At 42.8% G+C, this 18,406-nt stretch overlaps 1 protein-coding gene across 1 annotated transcript in view; it reads left to right on the top strand.

The window, feature by feature from the left end:
* The window catches only part of USP40 (ubiquitin specific peptidase 40), a 34,181-nt gene extending 21,504 nt beyond the window's left edge, over positions 1-12,677 (top strand). The window contains exons 18-31 of the mRNA XM_010141773.1: positions 259-312; positions 1,898-1,986; positions 2,302-2,388; positions 3,269-3,305; positions 4,836-4,900; positions 5,183-5,257; positions 7,114-7,240; positions 8,308-8,402; positions 9,782-9,900; positions 10,309-10,374; positions 10,613-10,823; positions 10,947-11,042; positions 12,072-12,166; positions 12,569-12,677. Coding sequence (XP_010140075.1) covers positions 259-312; positions 1,898-1,986; positions 2,302-2,388; positions 3,269-3,305; positions 4,836-4,900; positions 5,183-5,257; positions 7,114-7,240; positions 8,308-8,402; positions 9,782-9,900; positions 10,309-10,374; positions 10,613-10,823; positions 10,947-11,042; positions 12,072-12,166; positions 12,569-12,677 — 1,325 coding nt within the window. The remainder of the gene's footprint in view (positions 1-258; positions 313-1,897; positions 1,987-2,301; positions 2,389-3,268; positions 3,306-4,835; positions 4,901-5,182; positions 5,258-7,113; positions 7,241-8,307; positions 8,403-9,781; positions 9,901-10,308; positions 10,375-10,612; positions 10,824-10,946; positions 11,043-12,071; positions 12,167-12,568) is intronic.
* The last annotated feature ends 5,729 nt before the right edge of the window (positions 12,678-18,406 follow it).

The following is an 18,406-nucleotide window of genomic DNA, read 5'->3' as shown; positions in this document are numbered from 1 at the left end:
TCAGTCTTGTAGTATTTTACTGGCTGTGGCTAACGGGTGATTTCACTGAGAGAATAAAATTGAAGATGTTCACGCAATCTCTAGGAATCTCTCTCCAATTGTACTTTTGATGTAATACCTCCAGAGGGAGGCCTCTAACTGAAACCTGGTGTTGGTAGTAATCTTAAATGTATCGTCTGTCTAAACTCCTGAGCCAAATTTTTTCCTATGTGAATTGCTTAATACATCTCTCTCTCTTTCCTGCCCTTTCTGTTACAGCAAATGACAGCTGTCTTAGACCTGTTAGTGGAAATGGGAAACTTCTTTCTCCAGGTAAATTTATTTATTTAATCGTCATTCTGTAAGAAGTTTAGTTGGGAAACTTTAAGCTTCCTTTTGCCCATTCCTGGGAAAAGTACACATGTGTAACTCCACTGATTTCCAGGCTCAAGTGAAGCGGTTGTGTGGGTTTTTTCCCAGTTTTATTGTTATTTAGCACCAATACAAAGCTAGAGGTTAAACTTGAATGTTGAGCTTGGTTTTTATTCCTTGCATCCCTAATGAGTAAAGCTGATTAGCGTACCTGCCATTGTTTATTGACCACTGTCTGTGTGCTTTGAGACTGTGGGAATTAACAGAAAGTTCTGCTTCTCGGTTTTGAATCATATTTAATTACAGAGCAACTTCTGAGATGTTTTCCAGGAAGCAGAATCATTGTTCCATGTCTTTCCAACTCTGTTTTCTGAAACAAAATGGACTAAATGTGTGTGTTAGAGTGTTGACGTGCAAGGTTGGGTTTTAGAACAGCTTCAGCAGCAACTTGAGTCCTGTGGGGATGGAGGAAACACTGTGAGGTTCCATTTTACTGTGAGAAGGCAGCTTGTCTGTGGTGGATGATGCACACTGAATACCGTGTGGATTTCTGCTTCCACATGAATGGAGGAATGTGGTCATGCCGTAACCTGCTCTTTGATTTGGATGAGCGTGCAGTACCACCCATCACTTTATAACTGTGCTTCTAATGGCCAGTGTTCAGCAGATAAGGACCCCCAGATCTGCTTTTGCTGTTGTTGGGCAACGGTGAGAAACTTGAGTGGATCAGGTTTATGCTTGCCAGGAAACATTTTCTGTGCGTTTTGCTATTAGTAAAACACGGCCAGGAAGCCAAGAAGAGATTAATTCCCCTTCATTCCACGCTTGTCAAAAATCTGGAGCATTGTGCCCATTTTGAGGACTCCGTGGTAGGAGTAAGAAGCCCTCACAAACTAGAGCCGGTCCAGAGGAGAGTACCCAGGGTGATTTGGGAGTTGGAACATGTGAAAGAGGAGGGAAGCTGGGTTCCTCCATACTGAGGAAGAAGCCTGGGGGGAGGAGGGGTCATTGCCATCTTTAACTCCTTGACGTGGACCACTAGAGAGGGCAGAGCCAGATTCTTCACTGAAGAGCACATAGAAGGGATCAGAGTCAGCAGACACAAGTTTCAACAAGGGAAGTTCCAGCTGGTATGGTGTGGAGAGAAGGGAATTCACATTGGGAGTTGTCAGAGAGTAGCCAGGGACACTGGGAGGCTGGGAGGTACCCATCCCTGGAGGTTTTCAGAGCTTGACTGGAAAAAGCCCAGTGTGGACTGATCTGAATTCAGAGCTAGTTCTGCTTTGAGCAGGGCTTTGAACCTGACAACCTACAAAGATCCCTTCCAGCCTAAATTCTTCTGTCTCCTCATATACAAGGGGTGGTGGGAAGGAACCTTTGCTTTGCAGTTGTCGTATGAGGTTTACAGATCTGATGTCAACACTGTGGAAGTGAAGTTCCCTAAAAGTCACTGAACATTTTTATCTTACTCTAAAGAGCAGCATAATAGATATTTTCAGGAAGCAGCAGCTTATGGTGTTCTCTGTGGTTTTTGTCCTCTCTGAAGTGCCTGAGGATTATACGGTCAAGGAAGCGGAACTGAAAGTGGGAAGCTTGCTCGGGCTGTGTCATGGGAAAGCTCCCACTTCTACTCAGGTATAGTAGCGCTGTGACTGAAAATAGTCTTGTGCTGCTTTTACACTTTGTTTACATTCCCCAGTATTTCACGTAATCTTCTTTTTACTCTTGTAATGGTTGTAAATGGTGTGGAAAAAATGCTTGGTGACACTGAGTGTTATCTGCGTGAAGGCTTACGCCATTTCTCCCAGTTACAGAAGGCCAAGAGCATGTACATGAACAGTTCGTATAGCTTGCGTGACTAATGGTAAATTACGGGATGTTATTTCTCAGTATTTCCATACCTCAGTATGTATGTTGATGGCTTATACTTGCCTTTTTTTTTTTTTTTAGCTCTTCTTATATTTTATTGTTGGGAATGACCAAATTGCAAGCCCTGAGATGGAGATAGTTGTGGAGGAGACTGCAACTGTCAAAGAGGTAAGTTGAGCTGCTTTTGAAAGCTTTTATTGTGCCTGGGTCAGGTCTGCTGCTCGTGGACAACTCTGTGTATCACTTCAGGTCACCAGGATACACTGAGGCAAAGGAAGTGTTTCAACTCCACAGTGCCAGCGGGGAAGACAATCTTGATCTTTTGCCAAGTAGTAAAGGGACATACCTGCTTTTACCTGAGGATAAACGTAGCCCAGCTGCTTCGTGCCTGGTTGGCTGCTCCTTTTACACGTTGCACTCCTCAGCATGACACACAGTCATCGAATCACAGAATGGTTGGGGTGGGAAGGGACCTTTAAAAGGTCCAACCCTCCTGCAGCAGGCAGGGACACCTTCTGCTAGATGAGGCTCATGGAAGAGCCTGCCACAATTCTCTGTAGCTCATCCAACTCTGAACACACAGAATTGGGGTGAGGGGAGTCAAGAACTGTGCACAGGGCAAAGGAAGCAAATCTCGGTACTGCCAATCCTGGCTCTTGGCACAGAGTGCCAGCATTGACGAATAGTTGCTGGAAAGGATAGAGTTTGCAGGTTTAGTTTCTAAAAGGGCCATCTTCAAACTCTGGGACAGGATTTGTTACAGAAAAGCACAAACAAACTGACAGCATGGATTTTTTTTTTTGTTGTTTAACAGTTTGTGAAAGCTGACACAGTAGATTTCTTGCCTGAAAACAATCTCCTACTGGAAGAGTTTAATATAGCTCAAATACACATGTCTATGTAAATGATATTGGTTTAAGGAATTGACAGGAATCAGCCACTCAGATTTTTATGCTAGAAAATTCTAGTGTAGATTTGCTGAAAACTTTATATATCTCAACCTATCTCAACCATTGAGACTAGTCTCACAGTATGTTTCTTTTTTCAGTGTCTAAATTTAATGCTGGAAAAATCCGGATTATCAGGTTAGTTGTATTGTTATTTAATGATCTTTTTAAAAGGGATTTCCAGATTTCTAAGACAGCTCTTGCTATCCTAAAACTTAAAAGTCCTAAGTTTGTTACAATGATCTGTGTGTCACTGTAATGTGAGGAGGGAAAAGGATATCAACTTGCAGTCTTGCTCTGATAAAAGCTGGCTGTGCAGTTGCTTTTGAAAATCAGTTTCAAGCTTTTGATGTAATCAAAAGATGGCAAAACTCAGAGTTCCTAGACTGCTTGCTTGACTGCATGTGAAGGTGTTTGGTTGCCTTGACAAGATTTTCTATCGCAGTGGGAACCACTGCATGAGATTACAGGCACCCAAAATTTACTTTTTACAGTTAAAAACAAGTTACTTGGAATGAGATCATGGTTTGGCTGATATTTGGCTGGCTAAGTGGCAGCGGTTACCCATTATTAAGTTTTTACGGGAGGGATAAGGAGGAACTATTGACAGCGCTAGGTGAATTTCCTGGCTGAACATCTCTTTCCATTGATGCTGATCGGGGGGAAGGAGGAGAAGAGACTTGGAACAGCGTTGTTTGCCAGCTTTTGTTCTCAACATTCATTGAATATTGAATATGTGTCATACTGCAAATTCAGCCACGCTCCAAAACTAATAAAAGTTCACCCAAAAGACATTACTGTCAGAATATACACCGAGTAGCCCAAATGAAAATTAAATATTTTTCTCATGTGTACACGTACGTAAGAGCTGAAGTAGTTAATAACATCTCGAAAGAAACGTAACCTTTTTGATTTCCCTGTAGTGCAGGTTGACTGCCAGGAAGCAGTGGTTCTGGTTTTATTGCTTGATTTTCAATTACTGTTTTTGAACAGTTGAATTTGGCCTGGTGTAGAGACTGCTCTCACTCAACGAAAAGTCAGACTTCAGTGGATTTTGATGTTGTTTAAAAAGACTGCAAGTTGTTTTTGTTTTTTTTTTTTTTCCCCCCCTGAGTTTATTGATGAGATTCCTTCTGGGCTTGGGTATAGTTTAGTTATGAAAGTAAAATTTTGTACCTTGCAAAGAACAGACTTCATTTTCACTAGTTATTTTGATCAAGTTAAAAAGTTCAATTGTATTTGTTCCTTCCCTACATGGTGCACTTTATGTATAGGTGCTAAATCTAAAGTATTGTAGTTTCTGGACTACTCCACCTGCTTTTTGTCCAGTGTGAAGTCTCCTGGTAGACAGTTAACGAGGGGAAGTTAGGTTTTTCCTTTCCAAATGATAAATTGATATGGGAATTCCTTTCCTCTTAAACCGGGGAAATTAATGAAGTAGGTGAGGAAGAGGCATTTATGCAAATGAGGAAAGACCTTTTCCAAACAGCAGAGTGTGTCTATGGCCTGGAGAGGGTCATGAAGGTGGTACTTCATTCTATTTGTCAGAGTTTTGTTTAAAACAGAAAAAAAACCAAAAAAAGCAAAAGAACTCCTTAACACTTATGAAGAAGTTTTACGAAACAGCATTATCTGCTAATTTGTTTTGCTTATGTATGTTTTTGGTAGGTGACAACTGGCATTTGAGGAGGATTGACTGGTGCTATGAAGCAGGCGAAGCATTAAGTCAGGAAGTAAGATGATCCTGGTTTTCCTTTGAATTAAACGGTAGAGAGCTGCATTAAAGCAAATCCGTGGTGGTTTTGTGTGTGCTACATTAGTATGCACACTGTTTTAGTTTCACGGAGCCTTATGGAGTTAGGTGGATGTTAAATGGATATTTCTGTGCTCTTTGGTGGAAAAGCAGCACAGCTTGGACTTTTGGCGTGCATGGCTTAAAATCACTAACGTACTTTAGGAAACAAAGCACAAGAACATGTAGACTTACAAGCACACTGTGCTTTCTCTTCCTCCAGAATGCTACTCTGAAGGAACTGAACGTTTGCAGAGGAGACACTTTGGTTATAGCTGAAGGAAAGCTTCCACCAAAGGTAAAAGAAGAGATGCTGTTTGTCAGTCAGTTAACAGTGTTCCGAGGCTGGAATACAATGCTCATTCCTTTTTTTTTCTTTCCTTCCTCTTGTGCTTATTTTGAAAAGACTTTTGTCAGAAAAATTCTGGTCATCCATAATGAATAATGCTTTTGTTTTACAGCTGTTTGGATTTCAGTCAATATCTATGATATTCTTAGTCTGTCTATAATCTTCTTTCAACTTCGGTAGCAAAAGACTTCCCCACTGCAGCTTCTTTGCCTTGAAGTGTATTAGGATTGATAGATCTGAAGGAAATGGGTGTTTCTGGCATGCAAGGTTCTTGTGAAGGCACAGCTTGTGTCCTACTGCTTCCTCTCAAAATCATAAAAATAGAGAAACTGAAGTGTTTGCCTTCAGCTCAGATTTGTACCAAGGATCGTGTTTGAAAATGGAGGGCCCTACTGGGAAATGGGGAAGGAGGGGCACAGCTGCCCTGCACAAGGTCTCCCAGCACTCCCTAAATGAATTACCGATTGCCACGTGGCTTTTCTTTGCCCAGCCTGTCCCTGCAGCATGGAGAGGTGCCATTTCTTCTGCACTGAGCCTTGAAGGAGTGCGGAGGAGAGGAGCTGGCATCCTTTGGGGCTGCAGGCCTGGCACAATGTGAGAAGCCTGTTGGAGTGGTTCTTTGCAATATTCAAAAATAACATCAGTCAGGTCCTAGAACAAACTTGAACTGTGGCACATTGCCAAGAGGTGTCTTCAGGAATGGTTGTAGGTGGAGTTACAGGAGGCCACCAATACTGGTCGTTCCTCTAAGTGTGTTACAGGACTGGCTAGAGCCCTAATCTGGTTTGACAGCTCCTGTCTCCATTTCCATCAACCCCTTCCCTCTGAACTTGTGTTCTCACTTCAATTGTGCTTTTGGTATTCTCACGTCAAAGCTTTTCTGCAAAGGCACTGTGGTGTTACAAAATTTCCAGCTTCTCCAGCACATTTTGGAGTTCTTTGCAAATACTGTTTGTAAAGCGCCTGATCTTTACCCCCGAATGGATTACATAAAGCTCAGATTTTTGCCCTGCACATACTAAGTGGCTGTGTTCATACCCAGGAATGTTTTCCTCAGACTGTGACCTGGCTATGGCTGTGGAGGGGAAGGAGGGAAATAAGCACAGTTGATGTCTTAATGAGTAAATCCAAGAGGCATGGAAAAACACGGCTCTCTATGTCCTGAAGTACAGTGCATTGTAAGGTGGAACAGAAGGGTAAAAGACTTTGCAAACCACTGGACAGACAACATGGATCTTGGCAAGTGGGTGGTGAACAAAGCTCCATCAAGGAAACCCAGATTTTTAATGCATTTGTTTTCAGAAGGAAAAGTAGGATAAGAGCTTAGGGCGCTGGTGCAGTGGGTGTTAATAGCCCAGTTCAGAGCTGCGTCTGAAAGCAAAGCAAACCTCCTGCTCAGGAGAGGAGAGGGGTATCAGCTTGGTGTCCCATCCTGGCCATGCAGGTGAGAAGGTCAGGGGTTTCTGAAGAGTCAGAGCAGCATGGCAGCTGGTGAGCTCAGACGAATCCAGCTTCCTCTAGCAAGGTCATATCTGTGTCTGAATCTTCAGACAACAGTGTTGATCAGTTGTGTCTGTAATGTTAGATGCCATGACGGCAGAGCCAGGATGGGGAGGTCAGGCCGCATGAGGCTGGGGTTTTTTCACCCTTGTCCCTGTGAAAGTAGAAAGCAAGAGGTGATGACGTGTGATCTTAAATGAATGCCGATGCCTTTACTAAAGCTTAGATTTGAACAAGTCTTTTCCTTCTTCCTGAGATGACAATGGAAAATATAAACTACCTGGTACTTTCTGTTTGCTTTTCAGGGTTTCCTGAAAATACCCATCTGGTGGTTCAAGTCTTCAAGTCATAAGAAACATGGAGAGAATGCACAAGATCAAGTGAATGGGATGACCTGCAAGATGGATGCTTTGCAGGTGTCTCCTGCAGGAGGTAAGCCTGATCAGTTTTGGAAGGGTCTAATTATGCTGAGGGCTTTGAGTCAAAACCAAAATTTTAATCCAAAGCCTCAAAATGCTTCTGAAACCTATGAGTGACTGATTTTCAGCAAGTTTATGGTGAAAGGAGCCACTTAGGAGAGAGGTGCCATTTTTTTACAGGGCCTCAAATGTTGGATGCTGCTGTTCTGATGTTCCTTAGCTATATTTGGTCAAGGGTAAGACCTCCCCTAAATTTTGAAGCAAGGGCTCTGTGCTTGTCAGTAAGTAAAATGGCTTCTCAATACCCAGAGGCAGTATTGCAAAGTGTCTACTCAACAAGCATGGAGGTGATTGGCTTCAAATGCCAGACTTCTAATATCACATTTAATTCACTTCAGGCTATGTTGCTTTTTGAGAAGCTGTAAAAAGAGTGATGAGTAAATCTTACATGGCATAAAAGACGTTACATACAGTATTTTAACCTGTGCTTATTCTTGTAAAGGTCAAATCCAAACCCGGCTATGGTAGGGAAATCACATGAGGGTTGAGAAGGAAGAAGAAAATGAAGTGCTAATTGAAAGATGGGGAATAAATTGATTTTTCTTTCTAGAGGAAAAATAGTACTTTTCCTTTGCTACTGAGCTGCGTTGCAGAGCAGAACTTCTCTCCTTTTGGATGGCTTATTTGTGTTTTTCTCCTTTTCTCTAAAGCTTTTTCTGAGTTTTACTTTCTCCTCATACGATTTTGGTGGCATAGTTAAGAGCAGATTTCACTTCCCTTGCAACATGCTCTACACTTGAGAGTCATAACCAGTAATTAATGCTATTTAGAAGTGTGGATAACTGGTCTTAGTTTTAACATTTGCAAGGTAGGATCACTTGGAACTTTTCCTGTTTGGCAACTAACAGAATGTGTTTTATCAGCTGTGTATTATGTTTCTTGAACTGCCTTCTGAAAAAAACAGATGTCAAGTCCCTTCTCTAAGAGAAATCTCACTTTGAACTGACTGTTACCTCTCAGGATGATAAACAAAGTCGTGTTGACTCTTTGTTTCTTTCTTCCTCTCCCCTCTATCTAAAGATTCACCAGAATACTTCCACACAGACATGGATCTTTGTTTCGCTGGCAGTATAGAAATAGCAGGAGATGCCTCTTTGGAAGAGCTGAAGATGCAGGTTAGATGTTCTCCTGTATTAGAAATGTACAGCAACAGTGTGATTAATTGAGCTCTATTAATACCTATTTTCTATTTCCTTTTCCCTTGTCTCCAGTATGTTCTGATATGGCATTTGCTTATATGCCATGGTCAGCGGTAAGTACCAAGAGGCAGTTGGAGCATGTTAGCTCAGAGACTTCCTTAGTATGTCCCCTGCAGTTGCCATGTTACCCATCATGTGTCCTGACCTGCAAAAGCCTTCTTGCACTTCATCTGGAATTTTGGCTTGCAGCCCTATCTTTATTTCACGATGTAAAAATTATTCATCAGAAGCACACACATACAAGCACTTCCTCCAAAGCCACTTTCCATTTCCACATTCTTCCTGTATTAGTTTTCTATGTCCCTCTATCTTTTTTTTTTTTCCTATATGTTGAGTAATGAATGAAGAATTGCATTGGGTGCGCAGGAGGTCATGTTTGTCATTCAGGCAGGTACAACTTAGTTTGTTTTGCCAGAAAGAAAGGTGCCTTTTTATGTTTTTTTTTTTAACCCTTAAAGTATGATTTTAATACACTAAAAAAACCCAGAACAAAACATAGAACAACAAACACAAAAACAAAAATCCCCAAAACCCAACAATAACAGACCAACCCAAACCCACAAAAACCCCTGTCAAAAGGCTCTATTGTTTAGCTGGTTGGTTGTTTTACTGAAACCACATGAGGAGGGATGTCTCACCTGATTCCAATCCATACCACCGCTGACTCTTTTCGGTATGACTTCAGTTTCAGTCTCTTCCAAACTACTGCTGTGAAAAATGGACCATTTTCATCTTGTGGACAAGGATGGATAAGGGCTTAAAGGAGCTGGCCTGGTACCTGGCTAGAGACTGGGGCCATGATTCTGTCAGCCTTATTCCCTCCCAGATATACAATTTTGGGCTGAGAAAAGAAATTGGGTACTTCTGAAATGTACATTAAGAAGTGTTGGGAGGGAGTGAGATCAAACTTCTTTTGAGGTTGAATCATAGAATCACAGAATCATTTTGGTTGAAAAGACCTTTAAGATCCTCAGGTCCAACTGTTAGACCAGCACTGCCAGGTCATCACTAAACCATGTCCCTCAGCACCACATCTACACGTCTTTTAAACCCCTCCAGGGATGGGGACTCCTCCACTGCCATGGGCAGCCTGGGCCAAATTAAAAAAAAAAAAATTATATCCATCCTGGCCACTACCTATAAGTCACAAGAAAGAGCTGATGTGAAATAAATCTGTCTGCCTTGCCCTGTTTCTGATTGCTTCATTATTGCACTGAGAATTAATAACTTTTTTTTTTCCAAGGAGACTGGCTGCTAAAATGATTGAAGAAATGTTTCTTATTATGTTTTTCCAGGCTTTGACCTTACCATGCTGCCAGGAGCAGGTTGTCCCACTGCCCTCATTTCTCAGAGCATGGACAGTGGACAGTAAGCGCCCGGGCAAGCTTTTACGAAACAACAAGCAGCAACTCAAGTAGGTTTCTTATTGGGCACTCTGCAGCAGTCGGACTGTTAGCTGGGCTGTGGGATGGGGTGATGGAAAAATAAATCAGCTCGGTCAAGTATCAACAGAAAGCGCATTTCTGTTCACTTCATTTTTTTTTGCCAAGCTCATCTTCTAACTCTTGAGCTGTGGAAGGGGAGGTGTGAGCACAAGTAGCTCACACCGTGCTTATTCTGCTGAGCTTTATTTTAGGTATTTTTAAATGCCATTTTTATACTTTCCTGAGTTTTTAATTTTTGTTCTGTTAAGCTTTGATTTTCCTTTGGTCTTGCTTTGGTTTTCCAGGTAAGTGCAAGTCTGTTTGACTAAAACAGTGATTTTTCTACTCAAATTTAGAATTTGGACTGAAAATGTGTCTAATCTTTGGGTTTTTTTCAGTGCCTATAAGCTGGGTGCCAGAGTGGAAATCTGCATAGAACCTTTGCAAGCAGAAGAGAATTTGGGGTAAGATTGCAGGATACTTATTTCTTACTGCAGCGCATATTTGAGATGAGACTTAATCGAGCAGCTTTTAACTTAAATACTGTTGGTCAAGTTTACAAGTGTCAGTATATAAGAAGACTTCACAGCTTATATTTTGTTTTCCACAAAGAGAGGGTGGGAGCAAGTGAAAACTGGGCATTGTGGATTCTGAAAGCAAGCCTGACTCAAGAACAATCTTTTTTTCTCTTCCCACTGACAGCACCCATGAACTGCTGCTCCGAGTCCAGATGGGAATCCCAGGGGAGAGGGACTACTACGACTCCACGGATTTGGTGTGGGATATCTCCAAAGAATGCACAACCTTAGCTCTGAGGCAACAAGTGGCTTCACACTATTGTCTCCCCGTCGATAAAATTGAAATAGCCAAATACTTCCCTGAAAGATTTGAGTGGCTGCCGATATCAAGCTGGGTAAGATCTGGAATGGCAGAATCCAGCTGTTGTTTTGAGAGGAGTATGTGTTGGTTTGTTCTGCGATTCTTGATTAAATGTAGTTAGGCAGATTTCTGAAGCTTCTGCTTTGATTTTGCTCAGTCACAGCAAATCTCAAAGAGAAAACGGAAGAAAAAACAGGAGAATTTACAGTCTGCGCCTTACCACCTGAAAGATGGAGATGTCATCGGGGTGAAGGTAAATTAACTTGGCTTTAATTGTTGCATCAGGATTAGGTTCAGACACTGTCTCCTTTGCAATATCTTAATTTCTTCCTGGGTTTGCTGCATTCTGCGATGTCTCTCAAAGTACTGCATTGTGGACCTGGACAGGAAAATTGTTCCTACTGACGCCTTTTCTTCTTTTTCTCCTGTTCTTTATGAACCTGATGGAAATTTCGTGCTTTTCCCTTTGTATCTTGGTACTGGCACTAGAGGACAATACCTTAGAGGCTCTTCAGCAGCTCTGGTCCAGTGCAAGCAGTCACTTTCTGCTCTACGCTTAAGAAACTGGATTTTGCCCTCATTGACTGTTGTTTTGGGTTTTTTTTCCCAATTCTGAGTAAAATCCCGAGAACAACACCCGTTAAAAATCATATTGTAAATTTAAACCCATTGCATTTTCCAAAGAATTATTAGAGATCTCTTTAAATATTTAATAAAGAATTACAGCAGCCTATTGAGCTCTGAACTAGCAATAGGGCTTATTTAGGAGACCTCTGAAAGTACATACTCACTGGGCTTTAAAGCAGTACCTGAGAAGTCTGATGTCATTGAAAGAATTCTGATGAGACACAGGTACAAAGAGGTGGTAGGTGCCTCATCCCTGGAAACATTCCAGATCAGGTTGTTTGGGGCTCTGAGCAACCTGCTCTAGTTGAAGATGTCCCTGCTCACTGTAGGGAGCTTGGACTGGATGACCTTTGAAGGTCCGTTCCAACCCAAACCATTCTGTGATTCTATGTCCTATCCTGATGCATTAGACTGTGGAGAGAAATCTCTGAATGAGGCAAATTTCACTTTTAAATGCAAAAACTAGAGGAGTCTAAAAAGTTTTTTGCTTCTGTGAATATCTGCCACTGAAAACTTGAAGTTAGTTGCTGTAAAATCAAGGAAATACACTCAAAATTAATCATGTAAACCGAGCAACTCATGGGGAAATAGTTTTGGTGGATGAAAATGATGATGAAAATGATAAGCTAATATGCTCAACCCTTTTTCACAACAGAATCTCCTCCTTGATGACACTAAGGACTTCAGCACAGTGAGAGATGATGTTGGAAAAGAGAAACAAAGGCAGCTTGCGTTAGAAAAAAAGAGAAGGTATTGAGTATTGACTTTTAGTTTTCTTTAGAAATAGGCAAACTATTCTTTGCCGCCTTTCAGACTAGATCGATACCTGGATAATCTGGGGGAGACAGTGCTAGCTGGGTGCTCTTGGAGCACACAATTCCAGTAGGTCCTCAAGGAAGTGCTCAGGTAATTCAAACTCCTGGCTTTAAGTGCCATGTTCCTACACCAAGCCTCAGGTATTTTTTTTTCTCTTGTCTCTGGACATGAAAAATTAACTCCTTGGCTGCACTGGCCCATTGCAATGTCATTCTTACAACTAAGTGGAAATGGGGTTCCTGTCCAGGCTGTCCTGTCCAGACTTGTTCCTGTCCTTAGCTTAGTGCTAAGGCTCAACAGTAATGTTATACATCTTAAATTTTTTTTTTTCAATAGTCGGCAAGCTGAACGCTCACAGGCCCATGTTTTCTTTGAGGAGAAGCTGAATATTAAGCATCGTAAACCAGAAGTGGCTCTTTCAATCAACGTGGGTGTTTTCAGATAGCACTAGGAGGTGATTTGTTGGCCAGACCATACTACCGATGGCACTTGGCATGGAGTACCTCAGCTGGACCAGCAAGAGGATCTTTCCTGAAGTGTCTTCAAGAATCACCAAGACACACTGGATATAGGGTTCAGGATAACTCTGATTTTCTTCTAATCTCTCTTGAGGAAGTGCTTTAGCATCCCTTTATCGATGTGGTACTTACTCTCAGGCTGAGTAAATGCACTTTATCCATGAGATAACGGATTAATATATTGTATAACCTTTTGGTGACTGTTTTGTAATCATCCTAATTGCTTTTTTGCGTTTTTTTTTTTTGGCTGGATGCTGATGTCTTGCACCATCACTACAGACTTTGCTGGATTTTTAATGCAGTCATCAACATCTTTTTCCAATTTTTTTTTCCATCTTTGATGGTTGAAGTTACTGGCAATACCAGAATTGTCTTTTTATATAGGAAACGAAGTCTGTAGTAGCTGGAGTCAAGTTTCAGGAATGAAGGAAACATGGAAGTCTCTGGACAAACTCTACTAAATTGGCTTTAAAAAGGGCAAATTCAGAATCTGCCGAGCTCTAAAATTTGAAGATGTTTTGTGATATGGAACACAGTGTGATAATCTTACATTGTACAATTTCTAGGGCTTTTATGATGTCCATAAGCTTCAATCACAAACAAAACGGTAGAAAAAAATCAGCAGATCTGATGTTTGGTCTTAGGTGGGTTGTATTGTACTCAAGAAGTAGTACAATACTCGTATTTATTTCCAGAACTCTTATTCAGAGGACTTGCCCTCAGTTCTTATCTGTTCGATTGTTCTGCTATTCTTTGTAACATTTGAGAAAATGTTTCTCCTGGTGTCGCAAAGCTGATTTACAGCCTCGGTAACAGAAGGGGATCTTTGCACCTGAACTCAGTAGCAAAGATTCTTAAGTAAAAAAGTTTACCAAACACTTGTGAGATTGGATCACAAGATTAAGGTTGATTCTTATCCCTGAGGCTGGGCGCTGGGGTTTATGAGAACCTGGTGTTTCAGCATCTTTATCAAAATTCTTCCAACACTTACAGTACTTACAGTGTTTTTCCCTACTGTATGTGACTACTTGTAACTTGATTTCCTGCCAGGTTCAGAATTTTCTTTAAGCACAGCTACTACTCACAAATTAACCCAAGCTCTTAATCGGGTTGGTTGTTTATAATCAAATTGTAAACGTGTTTGGATGATAAGGTGAAAATGGAGCAGTGCAAGAGAACACTCGAGCATTTCCACGTGGTGGCTTCTGACTGCTTGCACCTGGAAACCTGTGCAAATGGATTGCTGCATCGCATGAATCCCACTATCAAACACAGCAGAGCCCTGTTCCACACCTGTGTGCCACACAAATGTGTGGAAATCTGTTCAGAAACAAGCAAAGCAATTGTTCAGAAATAGCTTTTGAATGTAGCCTGAAGTATTCTTAATTAAATCTGTGTTAACAGAGGACAGAATCTAAGTCACTTTTGAGGACTGCCGTGAATGTTTAACCTGCTTCGTGGCTGTGTAGAAGGTTTTGCAGTAGAAGATGCCAGTACAGCAGACTACTGCGATTTGGCTCATGTGAGAAGATTTCTCATTTGCCTTTTCTAGGTTAACAATATTCTGATGTTTCAGACAGCTTTATGACAAAAACTGACACTTTCAGTAAAAAAATCACAAGTACCTTGAAGCATATGATTATCATTTATTTCTGTGCTTCTCTTTAAAGTTCATCATGTGCTTCTATACTTTCTTAGGCCAATTCATTCAAGAAGGGGATGTTTTATCTTCCCCACTGTGGCAGTTGTAGGCAGGCTGTACTTCAGCCTTAAAATCCTTAGTTTTATGGATAGATTGTTCTGAGGTGAGGTAAGCCCCAATTGCTTTCCCCATCTTATTTTTGTGTCACCTTCTTCCATATCAAGTGTTCTTGTGGTGCCAGGGTTTACAGAAACGATTGCACGTGCTGATTACTAAGGTAAACAAGAGTGGTTTGCATTGGCGGGTTGTTCTGTTACATTGCACTTCCTTTGCTCTCACTTGAATTCCTCCGGTTCCTTGCTGGACCGCTCAGCCTTCCCACCTACCTTTAAAACTCTGGTCTCTTCTTGAAAACACAAAGTATGGAGAAACTGAAATATGGATTCCAAGCACAAGGTGAGGATTTTAGTATGTGCCTTTGTTAAAGTGTAATGTAGCAGTGCCTGCACTGAACCAATCTTGGATTATTTCTAACATTGGCTCAAAATGTGTCTTTTTTCTTAGAACTATTGTGGGTCGCTCCACAATGACAGGTTTTGTTAAATATGGGGGTGGGGAGAGGGAACACCTTTTTAAAATGGAGTCTTTCTGATTACACAGTTTGATGGTTATATTCCAAAGCCTGGAAAAGCTTTCACCTTTATTTTTCAAGTGTTCTTCACAAAATAAAAAGTCATTTCTATATGTCTAGTTGATTTGTCTACGTGCATCTTACTGATACATCGGTTGAGAAGTGACATGAATTGGTTTCTAACATTGGACAGGGCACAAATTTCATTAAGCTTTAATTTTCAAATCTGTTTCCTAAGACAGCATCTCAGTGCCTGCGTGAGAAGGTTCCCTAGCCTGGCTGGAGTTGCACTGGGTGAGGACTGGGTTTCAGTTGGAGGACTGGGGTTGTGATGCAAGCTAAAGTGATTTTTAGCTTGTGTTTTACCCCTTTTACAGAAAGCATGGTCTAGTATTTACTTCCCATTCTTTTGGCTCAACTATGAATGTAGTTTGTGCAGAGCTATACTGATCTGGCCTGTTTGTCAAGGGAACTGCTATAAATCATGTAGAGGACCGTGGCTCTGCACAGAGTAAGGGCTGCTTAGCTTGTTGTATCTGCTCCTTGTGAAAGGGCAAACGTTCAGCTCTGGGAATCTTACAGTGAGAGAATTGTGGGTTTTCTTTTCCCAATAACTCATTCCAGTTTGCTGAAGAGATTACAGAGCAGGAGGAAGTGGCCCATTTAAAGAGCTCCATCCCCAGCAAAGCACCTATACCTGGTCCGAGCACAGAACATGAGGACTTGTTCCCTGCTGAATGCGTCAGTGCTTTGGGCCACGGTGGAAATGGCACCTGTGAAACGTAGGTTTGGGCTTCTGCTTCAGGATGGGAACATGGTGGGGGGAAATCTTGCAGTTGCTGCTTTGAGACACTTGCCTGCCTGGGTATGTGGGTGGAGGTGCATGCTAGCTACCATGACAGAGGGAAACAAGTGCTTCAGGACTGCTTCAGGCATCCCAGTCACTCACCTTGAGAGAGTCTGTGGGGTTGGTATCTGAGCTGGGCTTTCTTCCTCTCGTCAAGGAGCTTTGGGATCTTTTACTGTGCAGCCACTATTAGGCCATGGCCGAGGAAGAGGGAACTCAGTGATGGAAAGGTGTGCATGCTTCCGGCTGGTAGCAACTGAGAAAGGATCAACTCCTGCAGGAAGAAGATGACATACAATACCAATCTTGACGAAAGGATCCCATAAAAAGCCATTTACTTTTAACTAGTCTCTCACCATGCAGCTCCTGCTGACGTGTCGACAGGGGTGTCCTTGCTCTGGCCCAGGTAAGGCAAGGTCTCTTTCTACCTCTCTATTTGCACAGTAGCTGGGTGTAGATGGTGTGTAGTAGATCGATGTCAGCAGGATACCCTGCTCCCACCAACGCATGGAACAGCCTTGTTACAAACGCTGTTTCAATCAGCCTGGCAATGTGCATGTTTTTAGTCGAGGTATATTGATTTCTGAAAGCATTCACAGCGTTGATGCTGGACACGTCCACAGTCAGCCACAAAAATCTTGTTCTGAGATTATGCAGTCAGTGTGTCCTTCCATGTTACCAGTGTACTGATACCAGTGTCCTCAGGTCTGGACTAGACACGGCTGAGACAGATGATGGGTGCTTCTCCGTTGTCAAGCTGCATTGCAGCGTTCGGCAGCTCAGCTGATAGGGGTTGGAATCTGCGTGTACACACGTGTGCACTTAAGCTACTGAGTTTATGAGGTTGGTTGAGAGTGGACAGAGTATTCTGCTGTTTGTGGTGTGTAAAAATGAAACAGAGGTAGGGAGCTTTGCATTCCGGCTGCTGGGCCTTGAACATTTGGCCAACAATATGTACGACCGTGCTGTCTCGCTGTTTTCCGTCCTGTTTCTGCCAAGAAGTTCTGCTCTGTAAAGTCAGACTAGTGGCTGGAAAGGTCAGAGTCCCTTGCCATGTGAGGAGGCACATCTTGGAGGAAAAGGCAGTGTGTGTAGATGTCTATTCCTGCTTAAGATGGTGGTGAAGTGCTCAAACCAGCACGATTCTCTGCCACCCTTTCGGTGTTAGGATGGATTCTGGCACATGTTGGAGACCTGCGAATCTTCTCTTGAGCTATTTGGAATGTTGTGTTGCTGATGTTCTGTGGCCAGCTGAAATTGCCTGCTGACATCTTCAGGGGGATTACTCTCAGCTTGCCTCACGTCTGTGAACAATTTTAGTTCAAGGTCCTTAAAAAGTCTACGTCTCCAGATAAAGCTATCTGTCTTTGCGCAGTTGTTTCAATTCCAGTGCCTCCCTTTAGGTCCACAGGGCTTCGTGGAGACTCTGTGGGTTGCTGGCTTTGGTTCTTCAGTTAAGTTGAGCTGTGCTTCCTCAGGGTACTGCCTCTTCAGCAAAATGAGCATGCCAAAGGCTGAATTTATCAAAACCCCTGAGATTCCTCCTCAGACATATCTCTGTCACTTGACTGAGAGCCAGTGGCAGAAATCCAGATGTACCACACAACTCCAAAATAAACAAACCTCTTCCCCAGAGCAGGTTCTTCCTAGTCGTCTTGCTTCCTCTGAGATTTCTTCCGATGCCCTTGGATGTAGAAGCTGTCGACATCTCTTCTTCTTCCCAGGCTCACCAGATCCTGTAGTCACAGTCTGTCTGGGAAACTCATCAATCCACCAGTGTGTGGGGCTGGGGGAAGGCAGAAATCACTTCCCTGCAACCACCAGCTGTAATTATCCTGTCAGCATGGAAGCTGCTGCTTCCCTTCCTCTGCTGAAAAACAACTTCTTTCCTTGCCTGAACTAATACTTGATAAATGTGCTTTGTATCATGTCTCTCTTTTCCTAAATCTGATTTTTTTCTTCTGCCCTTGATTAGCAAGAGGACGGGGTTGAAGCATGGCAGCACAGTCCCTGTGCTGCTCTGTTGAGGTTCAGCTTTCAGATATGAACGTTCCAAGCTGGCCGAGCAGAAAAGCAGCATTTTCCTTCTCAGCTTCCCAAACCTGGTCAGGGAGGCTGGGGCAAAGCCACGTTTTTGCTTTTTGAAGAGTCTGTGATGGGGTGAGGGCAAAGTGGGTTGCAGGGAGGGTGGAATTTGCTGCCTTGATGGCAATGGGCCTGCTGGGGCTGGGGGTTCTGTGTTCCTTAGTGGCCATGGAGTGGGACGGGGCCATCCCCGTGTTACCCCATCCATCCCACATCCATCACTCTTTCTACCTCTTTACTTCAACAACAACTAAAAAACCCCCACGAACGGATACAACAGAAGTTTCTGAGTGTACCTGCTAGTGCAAAGGCTGTGGGGCGGATTCCTGGGCCGCTTCTCTCGGGCCCGGAGACCGGGAGGGCAGGGCCTCACCAGGCCGCCGGGCCGTTGCTAGGGCCGCGTTGTGCCTAGCAACCGCCTGCGCCGGCCCCGCGCCTGCGCAGTGAGGCG

Source organism: Buceros rhinoceros, unplaced genomic scaffold, assembly GCF_000710305.1.
Source record: "Buceros rhinoceros silvestris isolate BGI_N320 unplaced genomic scaffold, ASM71030v1 scaffold978, whole genome shotgun sequence".
Classification (NCBI taxonomy): domain Eukaryota; kingdom Metazoa; phylum Chordata; class Aves; order Bucerotiformes; family Bucerotidae; genus Buceros; species Buceros rhinoceros.
Note: the sequence above shows the minus strand (reverse complement) of the source record. Positions and strands in the feature narration are given on the sequence as shown.